We start from the raw sequence: 15,792 nt of genomic DNA on the forward strand, positions 1-15,792 counted from the left end.
CTACAGGCCTGTTTCATGAGGGGTTCCCTCAATCATCCCCTCAATCTCCTGATGATTGAGGGAACCACTCATGAAACAGGCCTGTAGAGATGAAGTAGTCACATATATATATATATATATATATATATATATATAATATGTATGAAATACTTGACTTGGTGACTAGCTGTCAATATACTCCTCCCCTCTTAACCACGCCCCCAACCACGCCCCCACCCCCCACCTCCCGAAATCGGAGCTCTCAAGGTTGGCAAGTATGGAAATGTCACATGTTAAATGTTTAAATATTAACTGTCAGTTTGCTGTACTGTGCCAACTGTACTACTACATGAGTACCTATTTTCTATTGTTTCATTGAAAATAAAACAGCAAAGTCCATTTGGCTGTCATCTGTTTTAATTATGAGACACAATTGTGTCAAAGTCATGATTTTTTTTTTTTTCATGCTTGAAATAAGAAACTTTAAAATAAGTAGTTTTATACTTGTGAGTGTTGATGACACAGCTTTGCAACACTTGATATTCTAGTTTCAAGCATGTTTTACTCAATATAGGTCATCAAATCTCAGCAACAAGCTGTAATATCTTACTGAGATCATTTAGAACACTTAAAACAAGTAAAACACTCTAACATAAAATCTGCTTAGTGAGAAGAATTCTCTTATCAGACAGAAAATAAGCAAATATCACCCTTATTTGAGATATTTCATCTTACTTACATTTCACTTTTTGCAGTGTAGGAGTCGTGACAAAAAGAATGTGTGAAAGTAAATAGTAGAAGATCACTCCATCATAAATGAGCGCATGAATGCCCCCTTCTCTGCGCAGCGTTTTTGACCACCAAAATGGCGGAAGTGTCTGCAGACCTGTGGATCGGCTTGAACAGTTTGACTCAGGACGCCTTTTTCTGGAGCGATGGAAAAGCCAGACACTACACCAACTGGGTCTATTCCGTAATTGCACATATGGAATATCACTATCTACTTCACAGAAAAGAGAGGGAGCACAGTTTGTTGATATGTTTTTGAAATATTTTTTAGGTGCACAGACGTCGACAGGGGAGTTTTTACCAAAGATGGAATGAGGTAAAAACTCCACATTTCTTCCATGGTGTAATAAATGATATTTAACAATCCTAACTTCCTGTCCTGCACTAGGAAAGTTGTGTTCTCATGACAAACAATCCCACTCTTGGAATTGGAAAGTGGATGATCAAGTCCTGCAACGACAGCAACGGATTTATTTGCACCAGGAGTCTCGGTAGGATGAGCAATTTTTTTTTTCAGAGGCAAAACATTACACATTTGTTAAAGACTCCTGTTATATAGAGGATCTTTGACTAGCGCTTTTGCAGTCGGTCCTTAAAAGATCTTTGTAACAGAAGGGTTCTGCTGTTTTTGAGGATCAACTGCTAAAATTGGAGTCAAAGTAAATCTTTGACCGACCATTTTATGCATTAGATTCTCAAAAACAGCAGAGCCATCCTGCATTATAGACCATTTTTGTCTTGCAATTTTGCAGTGCTTTGTTAAAAACAGCAGTGCTCTCCTGTTACATACAATATTGGATCTTTGACTAGCGCTTTTGCATTCGGTCCTTAAATGATCTTTGTAACAGAAGTGTTCTGCCATTTTATGCATTAGATTCTCAAAAACAGCAGCGCCAGCCTGCATTATTGACCATTTTTGTCTTGCAATTTTGCAGTGCTTTGTTAAAAACAGCAGTGCTCTCCTATTACATACAATAATGGATCTTTGACTAGCGATTTTGCAGTCAGCCCTTAAATGATCTTTGTAACAGAAGTGTTCTGCTGTTTTTGAGGATCAACTGCTAAAATTAGAGTCAAAGTAAATCTTTGACCGGCCTTTTTATGCATTATATTCTCAAAAACAGCAGAGCCATCCTGCATTATTTGTCTTGCAATTTTGCAGTGCATTATTAAAACAGCAGTGCTCTCCTGTTACATACAATAATGGATCTTTGACTAGCACTTTTGCATTTGGTCCTTAAAAGATCTTTGTGACAGAAGTGTTCTGCTGTTTTTGAGGATCATCTGCTAAAATTAGAGTCAAAGTAAATCTTTGACCGACCATTTTATGCATTAGATTCTCAAAAACAGCAGAGCCATCCTGCATTTTAGACCATTTTTGTCTTGCAATTTTGCAGTGCTTTGTTAAAAACAGCAGTGCTCTCCTGTTACATACAATAATGGATCTTTGACTAGCACTTTTGCATTCGGTCCTTAAAAGATCTTTGTAACAGAAATGTTCTGCTGTTTTTGAGGATCAAGTGCTAAAATTAGAGTCAAAGTAAATCTTTGACCGACCATTTTATGCATTAGATTCTCAAAAACAGCAGAGCCATCCTGCATTATAGACCATTTTTGTCTTGCAATTTTGCAGTGCTTTGTTAAAAACAGCAGTGCTCTCCTGTTACATACAATAATGGATCTTTGACTAGCGCTTTTGCAGTCGGCCCTTAAAGGCAGAACAGTTGTCTTGTGACATAAAATATTTTTGTAACAGAAGTGTTCCGCTGTTTTTGAGGATCAACTGCTAAAATTGGAGTCAAAGTCAATCTTTGACCGGCCTTCTATGCATTAGATTCTCAAAAACAGCAGAGCCATCCTGCCATGTAGACAATTTGTGTCTTGCAATTTTGCAGTGCATTATTAAAAACAGCAGTGCTCTCCTATTACATACAATAATGGATCTTTGACTAGCACTTTTGCATTCGGTCCTTAAAAGATCTTTGTAACAGAAGTGTTCTGCCTTTTTATGCATTAGATTCTCAAAAACAGCAGAGCCATCCTGCATTATAGACCATTTTTGTCTTGCAATTTTGCAGTGCATTGTTAAAAACAGCAGTGCTCTCCTGTTACATACAATAATGGATCTTTGACTAGCACTTTTGCATTCGGTCCTTAAAAGATCTTTGTAACAGAAGTGTTCTGCCTTTTTATGCATTAGATTCTCAAAAACAGCAGAGCCATCCTGCATTTTAGACCATTTTTGTCTTGCAATTTTGCAGTGCTTTGTTAAAAACAGCAGTGCTCTCCTGTTACATACAATAATGGATCTTTGACTAGCGCTTTTGCATTCGGTCCTTAAAAGATCTTTGTAACAGAAGGGTTCTGCTGTTTTTGAGGATCATCTGCTAAAATTAGAGTCCAAGTAAATCTTTGACCGACCATTTTATGCATTAGATTCTCAAAAACAGCAGAGCCATCCTGCATTATAGACCATTTTTGTCTTGCAATTTTGCAGTGCATTGTTAAAAACAGCAGTGCTCTCCTGTTACATACAATAATGGATCTTTGACTAGCACTTTTGCATTCGGTCCTTAAAAGATCTTTGTAACAGAAGTGTTCTGCCTTTTTATGCATTAGATTCTCAAAAACAGCAGAGCCATCCTGCATTATAGACCATTTTTGTCTTGCAATTTTGCAGTGCATTGTTAAAAACAGCAGTGCTCTCCTGTTACATACAATAATGGATCTTTGACTAGCACTTTTGCATTCGGTCCTTAAAAGATCTTTGTAACAGAAGTGTTCTGCCTTTTTATGCATTAGATTCTCAAAAACAGCAGAGCCATCCTGCATTATAGACCATTTTTGTCTTGCAATTTTGCAGTGCATTGTTAAAAACTGCAGTGCTCTCCTGTTACATACAATAATGGATCTTTGACTAGCACTTTTCCATTCGGTCCTTAAAAGATCTTTGTAACAGAAGTGTTCTGCCTTTTTATGCATTAGATTCTCAAAAACAGCAGAGCCATCCTGCATTTTAGACCATTTTTGTCTTGCAATTTTGCAGTGCTTTGTTAAAAACAGCAGTGCTCTCCTGTTACATACAATAATGGATCTTTGACTAGCGCTTTTGCATTCGGTCCTTAAAAGATCTTTGTAACAGAAGTGTTCTGCTGTTTTTGAGGATCATCTGCTAAAATAAGAATCAAAGTAAATCTTTGACCGACCTTTTTATGCATTAGATTCTCAAAAACAGCAGAGCCATCCTGCATTATAGACCATTTTTGTCTTGCAATTTTGCAGTGCTTTGTTAAAAACAGCAGTGCTCTCCTGTTACATACAATAATGGATCTTTGACTGGCACTTTTGCATTCGGTCCTTAAAAGATCTTTGTAACAGAAGTGTTCTGCCATTTTATGCATTAGATTCTCAAAAACAGCAGAGCCATCCTGCATTATAGACCATTTTTGTCTTGCAATTTTGCAGTGCTTTGTTAAAAACAGCAGTGCTCTCCTGTTACATACAATAATGGATCTTTGACTAGCACTTTTGCATTCGGTCCTTAAAAGATCTTTGTAACAGAAATGTTCTGCCTTTTTATGCATTAGATTCTCAAAAACAGCAGAGCCATCCTGCATTATAGACCATTTTTGTCTTGCAATTTTGCAGTGCATTGTTAAAAACAGCAGTGCTCTCCTGTTACATACAATAATGGATCTTTGACTAGCACTTTTGCATTCGGTCCTTAAAAGATCTTTGTAACAGAAGTGTTCTGCCTTTTTATGCATTAGATTCTCAAAAACAGCAGAGCCATCCTGCATTATAGACCATTTTTGTCTTGCAATTTTGCAGTGCTTTGTTAAAAACAGCAGTGCTCTCCTGTTACATACAATAATGGATCTTTGACTAGCACTTTTGCATTCGGTCCTTAAAAGATCTTTGTAACAGAAGTGTTCTGCCTTTTTATGCATTAGATTCTCAAAAACAGCAGAGCCATCCTGCATTATAGACCATTTTTGTCTTGCAATTTTGCAGTGCATTGTTAAAAACAGCAGTGCTCTCCTGTTACATACAATAATGGATCTTTGACTAGCACTTTTGCATTAGGTCCTTAAAAGATCTTTGTAACAGAAGTGTTCTGCCATTTTATGCATTAGATTCTCAAAAACAGCAGAGCCATCCTGCATTATAGACCATTTTTGTCTTGCAATTTTGCAGTGCTTTGTTAAAAACAGCAGTGCTCTCCTGTTACATACAATAATGGATCTTTGACTAGCACTTTTGCATTCGGTCCTTAAAAGATCTTTGTAACAGAAGTGTTCTGCCTTTTTATGCATTAGATTCTCAAAAACAGCAGAGCCATCCTGCATTATAGACCATTTTTGTCTTGCAATTTTGCAGTGCATTGTTAAAAACAGCAGTGCTCTCCTGTTACATACAATAATGGATCTTTGACTAGCACTTTTGCATTAGGTCCTTAAAAGATCTTTGTAACAGAAGTGTTCTGCCATTTTATGCATTAGATTCTCAAAAACAGCAGAGCCATCCTGCATTATAGACCATTTTTGTCTTGCAATTTTGCAGTGCTTTGTTAAAAACAGCAGTGCTCTCCTGTTACATACAATAATGGATCTTTGACTAGCACTTTTGCATTCGGTCCTTAAAAGATCTTTGTAACAGAAGTGTTCTGCCTTTTTATGCATTAGATTCTCAAAAACAGCAGAGCCATCCTGCATTATAGACCATTTTTGTCTTGCAATTTTGCAGTGCATTGTTAAAAACAGCAGTGCTCTCCTGTTACATACAATAATGGATCTTTGACTAGCACTTTTGCATTCGGTCCTTAAAAGATCTTTGTAACAGAAGTGTTCTGCCTTTTTATGCATTAGATTCTCAAAAACAGCAGAGCCATCCTGCATTATAGACCATTTTTGTCTTGCAATTTTGCAGTGCATTATTAAAAACAGCAGTGCTCTCCTGTTACATACCATAATGGATCTTTGACTAGCACTTTTGCATTCAGTCTTTAAAAGATCTTTGTAACAGAAGTGTTCTGCCTTTTTATGCATTAAATTCTCAAAAACAGCAGAGCCATCCTGCATTATAGACCATTTTTGTCTTGCAATTTTGCAGTGCTTTGTTAAAAACAGCAGTGCTCTCCTGTTACATACAATAATGGATCTTTGACTAGCACTTTTGCATTCGGTCCTTAAAAGATCTTTGTAACAGAAGTGTTCTGCTGTTTTTGAGGATCATCTGCTAAAATTAGAGTCAAAGTAAATCTTTGACCGACCATTTTATGCATTAGATTCTCAAAAACAGCAGAGCCATCCTGCATTATAGACCATTTTTGTCTTGCAATTTTGCAGTGCTTTGTTAAAAACAGCGGTGCTCTCCTGTTACATACCATAATGGATCTTTGACTAGCACTTTTGCATTCAGTCTTTAAAAGATCTTTGTAACAGAAGTGTTCTGCCTTTTTATGCATTAAATTCTCAAAAACAGCAGAGCCATCCTGCATTATAGACCATTTTTGTCTTGCAATTTTGCAGTGCATTGTTAAAAACTGCAGTGCTCTCCTGTTACATACAATAATGGATCTTTGACTAGCACTTTTGCATTTGGTCCTTAAAAGATCTTTGTAACAGAAGTGTTCTGCCTTTTTATGCATTAGATTCTCAAAAACAGCAGAGCCATCCTGCATTATAGACCATTTTTGTCTTGCAATTTTGCAGTGCTTTGTTAAAAACAGCAGTGCTCTCCTGTTACATACAATAATGGATCTTTGACTAGCGATTTTGCAGTCAGCCCTTAAATGATCTTTGTAACAGAAGTGTTCTGCTGTTTTTGAGGATCAACTGCTAAAATTAGAGTCAAAGTAAATCTTTGACCGGCCTTTTTATGCATTATATTCTCAAAAACAGCAGAGCCATCCTGCATTATTTGTCTTGCAATTTTGCAGTGCATTATTAAAACAGCAGTGCTCTCCTGTTACATACAATAATGGATCTTTGACTAGCACTTTTGCATTCGGTCCTTAAAAGATCTTTGTAACAGAAGTGTTCTGCTGTTTTTGAGGATCAACTGCTAAAATGAGAGTCAAAGTAAATATTTGACCGACCTTTTTATGCATTACATTCTCAAAAACAGCAGAGCCATCCTGCATTATAGACCATTTTTGTCTTGCAATTTTGCAGTGCTTTGTTAAAAACAGCAGTGCTCTCCTATTACATACAATAATGGATCTTTGACTAGCGCTTTTGCAGTCGGCCCTTAAAGGCAGAACAGTTGTCTTGTGACATAAAATATCTTTGTAACAGAAGTGTTCCGCTGTTTTTGAGGATCAACTGCATAACTCTCTCTCTCTCTCTCTGTCTCTGCCCCTCCCTCACCAATGCTGCTGTTTGTTTTGTTTTCAACCCCTTCTTAACCCTGAACGTACATTGAAAATACACGCAACCCTAACTCAAAATGCCGGACATTTGAGGCATTTAAGAAACTCCGCCCTGAAAGAGTGAAAAGAGGACGTATGGTCAGTCTATCCTAGCCCATACTTGCCAACCCTCCCGGATTTTCCGGGAGACTCCCGAAATTCAGCGCCTCTCCCGAAAACCTCCCGGGACAAATTTTCTCCCGAAAATCTCCCGAAATTCAGGCGGAGCTGGAGGGGGCGTGGCCTCCAGCTCCATGCGGACCTGAGTGACGTGTTGACAGCCTGTTCACACGTCCGCTTTCCCACAATAGAAACAGCTAATGATGGAGGGCGAGTTCTTGGTTTCTTATGTGGGTTTATTGTTAGGCAGTTTCATTAACGTCCTCCCAGCGCGGTAACAACACACAACAACAGCAGTCAAGTTTTCGTCTACCGTAAAGCAGTTCGTCTGCCGTAAACAGCAATGTTGTGACACTTTTAAACAGGACAATACTGCCATCTACTGTACATGCATATGTGACCCACCCATAATGTGTCACATTTTTGTGTTGATTTATTTATTTTATTTTGTGGTTTGAATTCGTTTTTGGAGCTGTCATTACAGATTTATCAGTATTCACATTGGTCAGTAGGGGGCAGTAGGGCGTTTCTTCCCAATTGAATGCTATCACCTGCAGACCGGAAGTGTCTTGTCATTCTGATGAGCGCGACCAGTCTGTGAACAATTGAAACGTCCTGTGTGCTTTTTCCTCCTGTATAACAGGTTAGTTTTGGTGAATCAACTCGCTGAATAATATCCATGTGATCTTTATAAGTTTAAGTACACATTCTGATGGTGGAGCCTAACTCTAAAGTGTTTGTGAGTTGTAGTTTGTATTTGTGAATGAATCCAGTGCACAGCTGCAGTAATCAATACAACAAGGCGACGTGAGTGCGCAATGTTTACGTAGGAACTTCTGATCCTAATTCAGACTCCCAAATTAGAGCTCCCGTTTTCTTATTGATTTTATCATGTATATTTGTATAATGTGTGTGTTCTGAAATAGTGACAGAGAATAGAACAAGGATGGACAATTCAACCCTTGACTCAACAATGAGTAGATGAGTGTTATGTGTGTGTATATGTGTAAATAAATGAACACTGAAATTCAAGTATTTCTTTTATTTATTTATATATATATATGTAATAAAAAAAAATATATATAGCTAGAATTCACTGAAGGTCAAGTATTTCTTATATATATATATATATATATATATATATATATATATATATATATATATATATATATATATATATATATATCTTAACCACGCCCCCGCCCCACCCCTCACCCCCCAACCCCCACCTCCCGAAATCGGAGGTCTCAAGGTTGGCAAGTATGTCCTAGCCCGTTAAAGTTAAAGTACCAATGATTGTCACACACACACTAGGTGTGGTGAAATTTGTCCTATCACCCTTGATCACCTCCTGGGGGGTGAGGGGAGCAGTGAGCAGCAGCGGGGCCGCGCCCGGGAATCATTTTTGGTGATTTAACCCCCAATTCCAACCCTTGATGCTGAGTGCCAAGCAGGGAGGTAATGGCTCCCATTTTTATAGTCTTTGGTATGAACTCGCAACCTACCGATCTCAGGGCGGACACTCTAACCACTAGGCCACTGAGTAGTTGGCCTAGTGTAAGTTAGCCGTGTGTTGCGCCTCGGTGTGCATTTTTTTACACAACGTGCGTTACGCTACTTAATATGTCCGTGTGGAAACTCGTTCGGTACACCTCCGAACCGAACCGAAGCCCCAGTACCGAAACGGTTCAATACAAATACACGTACCGTTACACCCCTACCTTTACACTTTTAGTCCACACATTGTTCACTTGGGTTTCTGCCCCTCGACAGACTCGGGTATCCCGTCCCAGCCCGAGCCGGCGGTCCCCAACATCTACATGACTTTGGGAAACGACAGCATCAAGGCGGTGACTCAGAAACTGAGCTGGGACCAGGCCAAGAAGCACTGCGAAGGCGATAAAGCCAAGCTGGCGAGCCTGAGGAACGAGTGGACGCAGGCCTACGTGGAGCTCTTGGCGTTAAATCTCAAAGCCCCTCTTTGGATCGGACTGAACAAAAAGGAGGTACCAAAAGCGAGAAATAGTACCTGCGTGTATTCAAAGGTAACACATTCATTCGGCTGCCAGACCCAGGGTTATTTTAGGTACATCGACGGCTGGCACATGCCGTTCGCCAGCTGGGACGAAGGGGAGCCGAGCCAGGACCGCCCTTGTGTGTACCTGGACCTGAACGGCAAATTTAAAACAGCATTGTGCAACCAGACCATGAGCAGCGTTTGCATGCAGTCGACAGGTGACCGCCGCCAGCACGCCAAATCATCACCGACCTTCCTTTGCAGTCCTTTCGAATCTTTCAACATCTGTATGTTTCTCGCCAAATCCAGATGTGCCGCCAACGCAGTCTCTCAGCTACCCGGGGATTTGCCCCGAGGAGGCGATTGTGGACTACCAGCAGAGCTACACTTGGCTGCCCTTTAAGTCTCATTGCTATTTGTTTGCCACTGACGAGATCGAGTGGGCGAATGCGGCCTCGAGCTGCGTGAGACACGGTAATAACCACGGTCTATATAAGACAGCCCAAAACCAGGGTTAAATTGTCTTATTTGTAAAAAAAAAAAAAAGGCTAGTACCGTATTTTCCGCACCATAAGCCGCCCTGGGTTATAAGCCGCGCCTTCAATGAACGGCATATTTCAAAACTTTGTCCACCTATAAGCCGCCCCGTGTTATAAGCCGCATCTAACTGCGCTAAAGGAATGTCAAAAAAACAGTCAGATAGGTCAGTCAAACTTTAATAATATATTAAAAACCAGCGTGATGTGGGCGCGCATGGAGTCGTATATCAACATGGACGGAGCTGCGTGAAAAAAGCCACCCGGCCTCTTCGCGTAAACTTACCTTAACCACTCGCTCATCTTTTCTTCATCCATCCATCCCTTCGAGTTAGCTTTTATGATGACGCCGGCTGGAAAGGTCTCTTTTGGCAAGGTCTTCCTTTTGAATATCACCATGGGTGGAAGTTTCTGGCCATTAGCATGGCAAGCTAGAACCACAGTGAAGGATGACTTCTCATTCCCTGTGGTGCGAATATTCACCGTACGTGCTCCCGTTGTATCCACAGTGCGGTTCACAGGAATATCAAAAGTCAGTGGAACCTCGTCCATGTTGATAATGTTCTCTGGCCGGATCTTTTTTTCAGCTATCTTGTTTTTACAATATGCACGGAAAGTAGCCAGCTTTTCTTGAAAGTCTTTAGGCAGTTGCTGTGAAATAGTAGTCCGTGTGCGGATGGAGAGATTGCGTCTTTTCATGAACCGGAAACCTGTCGCTTAGTAGGAGCCATTTTGTGGTCTTTACAGATGTAAACACACAAAGGAAATGAAACGTAATATCCGCGCGCTTCTTCTTCTTCTACCGGGGCGGGTGGTTGCTTACAGTAGAAGAAGAAGCGCTTCCTCTTCTATGGGGGCGGGTGCTTACCTTGGCGGTTGCTTGCGTAGAAGAAGAAGCACTTCCTCTTCTACGGGGAAAAAAGATGGCGGCTGTTTACCGTAGTTGCGAGACCGAAACTTTATGAAAATGAATCTTAATATTAATCCATATATAAAGCGCACCGGGTTATAAGCCGCACTGTCAGCTTTTGAGTAAATTTGTGGTTTTTAGGTGCGGCTAATAGTGCGGAAAATACGGTACTTGGAAGTAGCATTTCTTCTCTATAAATATTCTAGGGATGTCCCGATCCAGGTTTTTGCACTTCCGATCCGATACCGATATTGTTTTTGCATTTCCGATCCGATACCGATACTGACCGATACTGGCCTATCCGAGCATGTATTAAAGTTTAAAGTTATTTAGCCTACTTAGTTGTCAGAATCATGTTGAAAAGGGTTTTAGTACTCTTGATAACAACTAGCCAGCTGAATTAGGGGAGTTTGAATAATACACAATGGTTGGTAACAAGAAACTGACCTGTTTATTCAAGGATAAACACAAAATAGACAAAATTATACATGACAAACAGAAATGGCATCATTGAACTAGGGCTGGGCGATATGGCCTTTTTTTAATATTGCGATATTTTAAGGCCATATTGCGATGCACGATATATATCTCGATATTTTGCCTTAGCCTTGAATGAACACTTGATGCATATAATCACAGCAGTATGATGATTCTATGTGTTTTGATTGATTGATTGAGACTTTTATTAGTAGGTTGCACAGTGAAGTACATATTCCGTACAATTGACCACTAAATGGTAACACCCCAATACGTTTTTCACACTTGTTTAAGTCGGGGTCCACTTAAATTGATTCATGATACAGATATATACTATCAGATATATACTATCATCATAATACAGTCATCACACAAGATAATCACATTGAATTCCATCCATCCATCCATCTTCTTCCGCTTATCCGAGGTCGGGTCGCGGGGGCAGCAGCCTAAGCAGGGAAGCCCAGACTTCCCTCTCCCCAGCCACTTCGTCCAGCTCCTCCCGGGGGATCCCGAGGTGTTCCCAGGCCAGCCGGGAGAGATAGTCTTCCCAGCGTGTCCTGGGTCTTCCCCGTGGCCTCCTACCGGTCGGACGTGCCCGAAACACCTTCCTAGGGAGGCGTTCGGGTGGCATCCTGACCAGATGCCCGAACCACCTCATTTGGCTCCTCTCAATGTGGAGGAGCAGCGGCTTTACTTTGAGCTCCCCCCGAATGACAGAGCTTCTCACCCTATCTCTAAGGGAGAGCCCCGCCACTCGGCGGAGGAAACTCATTTCGGCCGCTTGTACCCGTGATCTTGTCCTTTCGGTCATGACCCAAAGCTCATGACCATAGGTGAGGATGGGAACGTAGATCGACCGGTAAATCGAGAGCTTTGCCTTCCGGCTCAGCTCCTTCTTCACCACAACGGATCGATACAGCGTCCGCATTACTGAAGACGCCGCACCGATCCGCCTGTCGATCTCACGATCCACTCTTCCCCCACTCGTGAACAAGACTCCGAGGTACTTGAACTCCTCCACTTGGGGCAAAATCTCCTCCCCAACCCGGAGATGGCACTCCACCATTTTCCGGGCGAGAACCATGGACTCGGACTTGGAGGTGCTGATTCTCATCCCAGTCGCTTCACACTCGGCTGCGAACCGATCCAGTGAGAGCTGAAGATCCTGGCCAGATGAAGCCATCAGGACCACATCATCTGCAAAAAGCAGAGACCTAATCCTGCAGCCACCAAACCAGATCCCCTCAACGCCTTGACTGCGCCTAGAAATTCTGTCCATAAAAGTTATGAACAGAATGGGTGACAAATGGCAGCCTTGGCGGAGTCCAACCCTCACTGGAAACGTGTCCGACTTACTGCCGGCAATGCGGACCAAGCTCTGGCACAGAGCATACAGGGAGCGGACTGCCACAATCAGACAGTCCGATACCCCATACTCTCTGAGCACTCCCCACAGGACTTCCCGAGGGACACGGTCGAATGCCTTCTCCAAGTCCACAAAACACATGTAGACTGGTTGGGCAAACTCCCATGCACCCTCAAGGACCCTGCCGAGAGTATAGAGCTGGTCCACAGTTCCACGACCAGGACGAAAACCACACTGTTCCTCCTGAATCCGAGGTTCGACTATCCGGCGTAGCCTCCTCTCCAGTACACCTGAATAGACCTTACCAGGAAGGCTGAGGAGTGTGATCCCACGATAGTTAGAACACACCCTCCGGTTCCCCTTCTTAAAGAGAGGAACCACCACCCCGGTCTGCCAATCCAGAGGCACCGCCCCCGATGTCCACGCGATGCTGCACATTGAATTATTTACATTATTTATAATCCAGGGTGTGGAGGGGGGCGCCGGATGTAAGTGTCAAAAAGACAGCCAAAAGAGTTTGATATGAGAATAAATCTAAAGTTAAAATATAGGATAGAAATGCACCCATTTGCAGGAAATGTAGTCTTGATTTTCAAAATGTTCTTTCAAGGCTTGCATGTCTACATTAAAACATTCTTCTTCATACTGCATTAATATATGCTACTTTTAAACTTTCATGCAGAGAAGGAAATCACAACTAAAAAAATCACAAATGTTTTCATACGGTGTTGATGTGGAAATTTTTGCCTCAGCATTTTGATGGTGTGGGCGTGTGGCACCGAATGGAGATAAGCGTCTCGACAGACGTCACAATATTTGAACAATGATGACGAAAACTGTTTTCTCTGTCGTGTCGGTGTGTTGAAAATTGTTATGCGCTTATTTTTTGATTAGATTTTGTACGTGGCATGGATTTGCTATGCGCAGAGGACGCTTAAACGGTGCGCAATTGCACAGGCGAGCACCTTAAAGTTAAAGTTAAAGTTAAAGTACCAATGATTGTCACACACACACTAGGTGTGGCGAAATTATTCTCTGCATTTGACCCATCACCCTTGATCACCCCCTGGGAGGTGAGGGGAGCAGTGGGCAGCAGCGGTGGCTGCGCCCGGGAATCATTTTGGTGATTTAACCCCCAATTCCAACCCTTGATGCTGAGTGCCAAGCAGGGAGGTAATGGGTCCCATTTTTATAGTCTTTGGTATGACTCGGCCGGGATTTGAACTCCCAACCTACCGATCTCAGGGCGGACACTCTAACCACTAGGCCACTGAGTAGAGGGAGCGTTGCTCGCACGGCTGCGCTAGCATCACAGCTAACGTTAGCCATACTGCTACCTCTCTGCTCGGGGAGGACGTATACGTATGTGACGTATGACGTGACAGTATGTGACGTGTGTCGTGACAGTATGTGACGTGTGTAAGAAGGTGCGCTTGCTGTCTGTGAGAGGGAGACACAGGAAAGAGTGAGAAGAGCCAGCAGCTAAAAGCAACTGCGTGAGAATCCACAGACCTGTGGATGTGTTGAAGGTGTGCTGGAAAATGCGGAACGGAAATTAGGGAGCAGCAGAAAAGTGGAATGTATTATTTAAATCGGTGCGTTGGAAAACACGGACCGGAGTTTTTTTCCAACTGGATCTGGATCGGCATTTTCCCATGCCTTGCCGATACGCAATTTTTGGCAAATATCGGCAGCCGATCCGATCCAAATATCGGATCGGGACAACCCTAAAACATACTCAAGTAAAAGTATAAGTATGTTGCATTAAAACTACTCTTAGAAGTAGAATTCATCCCAAAAGTTACTCAAGTAGATGTAACGGAGTAAATGTAGCGCGTTACTACCCACCTCTGCCTAGGATGGCGCCAGCCGGGAACCCTCAAGTTTTTAGCCGGCCGCTCTACCATCTGAGCCGTTGTTGGCCCTGCCGCTGTTGTACAATATTCATATCCATAAATGACCTTTGCACAGCACGGCCCTTTTCTTGTCGACTAACCCCAAAATTGCTTCCTATCGCCAAGGGGGACTTTTGGCCAGCATAGAAGACCCCGAGGAACAGGCCTTCATTCAAAACAACATCGAGGTGTTCCAGGACAGCCACACCTCCTTCTGGGTCGGACTGTACAAAACCCACAAAGGTACTTTCTGGCACACCACGGAAAAAAATGCGCAAGAAGGTTTCTGACTTAACGGATGCTTGCTTGCCAGGAACGTGGATGTGGTTGGATAAAACCACAGTGGACTACACCAACTGGTCTCCAGAAGCCAACGAGAGAGACTTCGGGGAGATAAGAACCGCCGACGGCACTTGGATGTCCGGCCTCAAGTGGCACGACCGGGCGTACATCTGTGAGACCCCCAAAGGTAGCTTGGACCCCGTTTACCAAATTTAACCACAACAAGAGTTGACCTTTGCTTTCTGATTCTCCAACAGTGATGCCCAACGAAAACGACCCGGAGTCACGTGAGTTCCTTCGTCTTGTCTTCTTACTGTGCAGCACTCCCGTCATATAGAGGATCTTTGACGAGCTTTGCTCAAGTACTTTCCTCTAATCAGCAGTGCACTCATATTACATAGTGGATCTTTGGGTGGAATATTTGCATTAGATTCTCAAAAACATCAACCTACTCATGTTGCATTGTGGATTTTTCACTTTTATTTTTGCATTATATTCTCAAAAACAGCAGTGCACTCATATTACATAGTGGATCTTTGAGTGGAATATTTGCATTAGATTCTCAAAAACAGCAGTGCACTCATATTACATAGTGGATCTTTGAGTGGAATATTTGCATTAGATTCTCAAAAACAGCAGTGCACTCATATAGTGGATCTTTGAGTGGAATATTTGCATTAGATTCTCAAAAACAGCAGTGCACTCATATTACATAGTGGATTTTTGAGTGAAATATTTGCACTAGATTCTCAAAAACAGCAGTGCACTCATATTACATAGTGGATCTTTGAGTGGAATATTTGCATTAGATTCTCAAAAACAGCAGTGCACTCATATTACATAGTGAATCTTTGAGTGGAGTATTTGCATTAGATTCTCAAAAACAGCAGTGCACTCATATTACATAGTGGATTTTTGAGTGAAATATTTGCACTGGATTCTCAAAAACAGCAGTGCACTCATATTACATAGTGGATCTTTGAGTGGAATATTTGCATTAGATTCT

General features: G+C 41.9%; 1 protein-coding gene across 2 annotated transcripts in view; it reads left to right on the top strand.

Moving 5' to 3' along the window:
- mrc1b (mannose receptor, C type 1b) overlaps window positions 1-15,792 on the top strand; it is a 98,237-nt gene that overhangs the window by 73,232 nt on the left and 9,213 nt on the right. Inside the window, exons 22-30 of one of the 2 annotated variants that reach the window (XM_061978779.1) lie at window positions 828-943; window positions 1,040-1,084; window positions 1,157-1,259; window positions 9,074-9,306; window positions 9,370-9,535; window positions 9,627-9,791; window positions 14,631-14,747; window positions 14,818-14,973; window positions 15,044-15,073. In XM_061978779.1, coding sequence (XP_061834763.1) covers window positions 828-943; window positions 1,040-1,084; window positions 1,157-1,259; window positions 9,074-9,306; window positions 9,370-9,535; window positions 9,627-9,791; window positions 14,631-14,747; window positions 14,818-14,973; window positions 15,044-15,073 — 1,131 coding nt within the window. Of the gene's footprint in view, window positions 1-827; window positions 953-1,039; window positions 1,085-1,156; window positions 1,260-9,073; window positions 9,307-9,369; window positions 9,536-9,626; window positions 9,792-14,630; window positions 14,748-14,817; window positions 14,974-15,043; window positions 15,074-15,792 lie in introns of both variants that reach the window. The other variant, XM_061978777.1, reaches the window with a different exon arrangement.

The sequence above is a fragment of the Nerophis lumbriciformis genome, linkage group LG19 (genome assembly GCF_033978685.3).
Source record: "Nerophis lumbriciformis linkage group LG19, RoL_Nlum_v2.1, whole genome shotgun sequence".
Taxonomy (NCBI): domain Eukaryota; kingdom Metazoa; phylum Chordata; class Actinopteri; order Syngnathiformes; family Syngnathidae; genus Nerophis; species Nerophis lumbriciformis.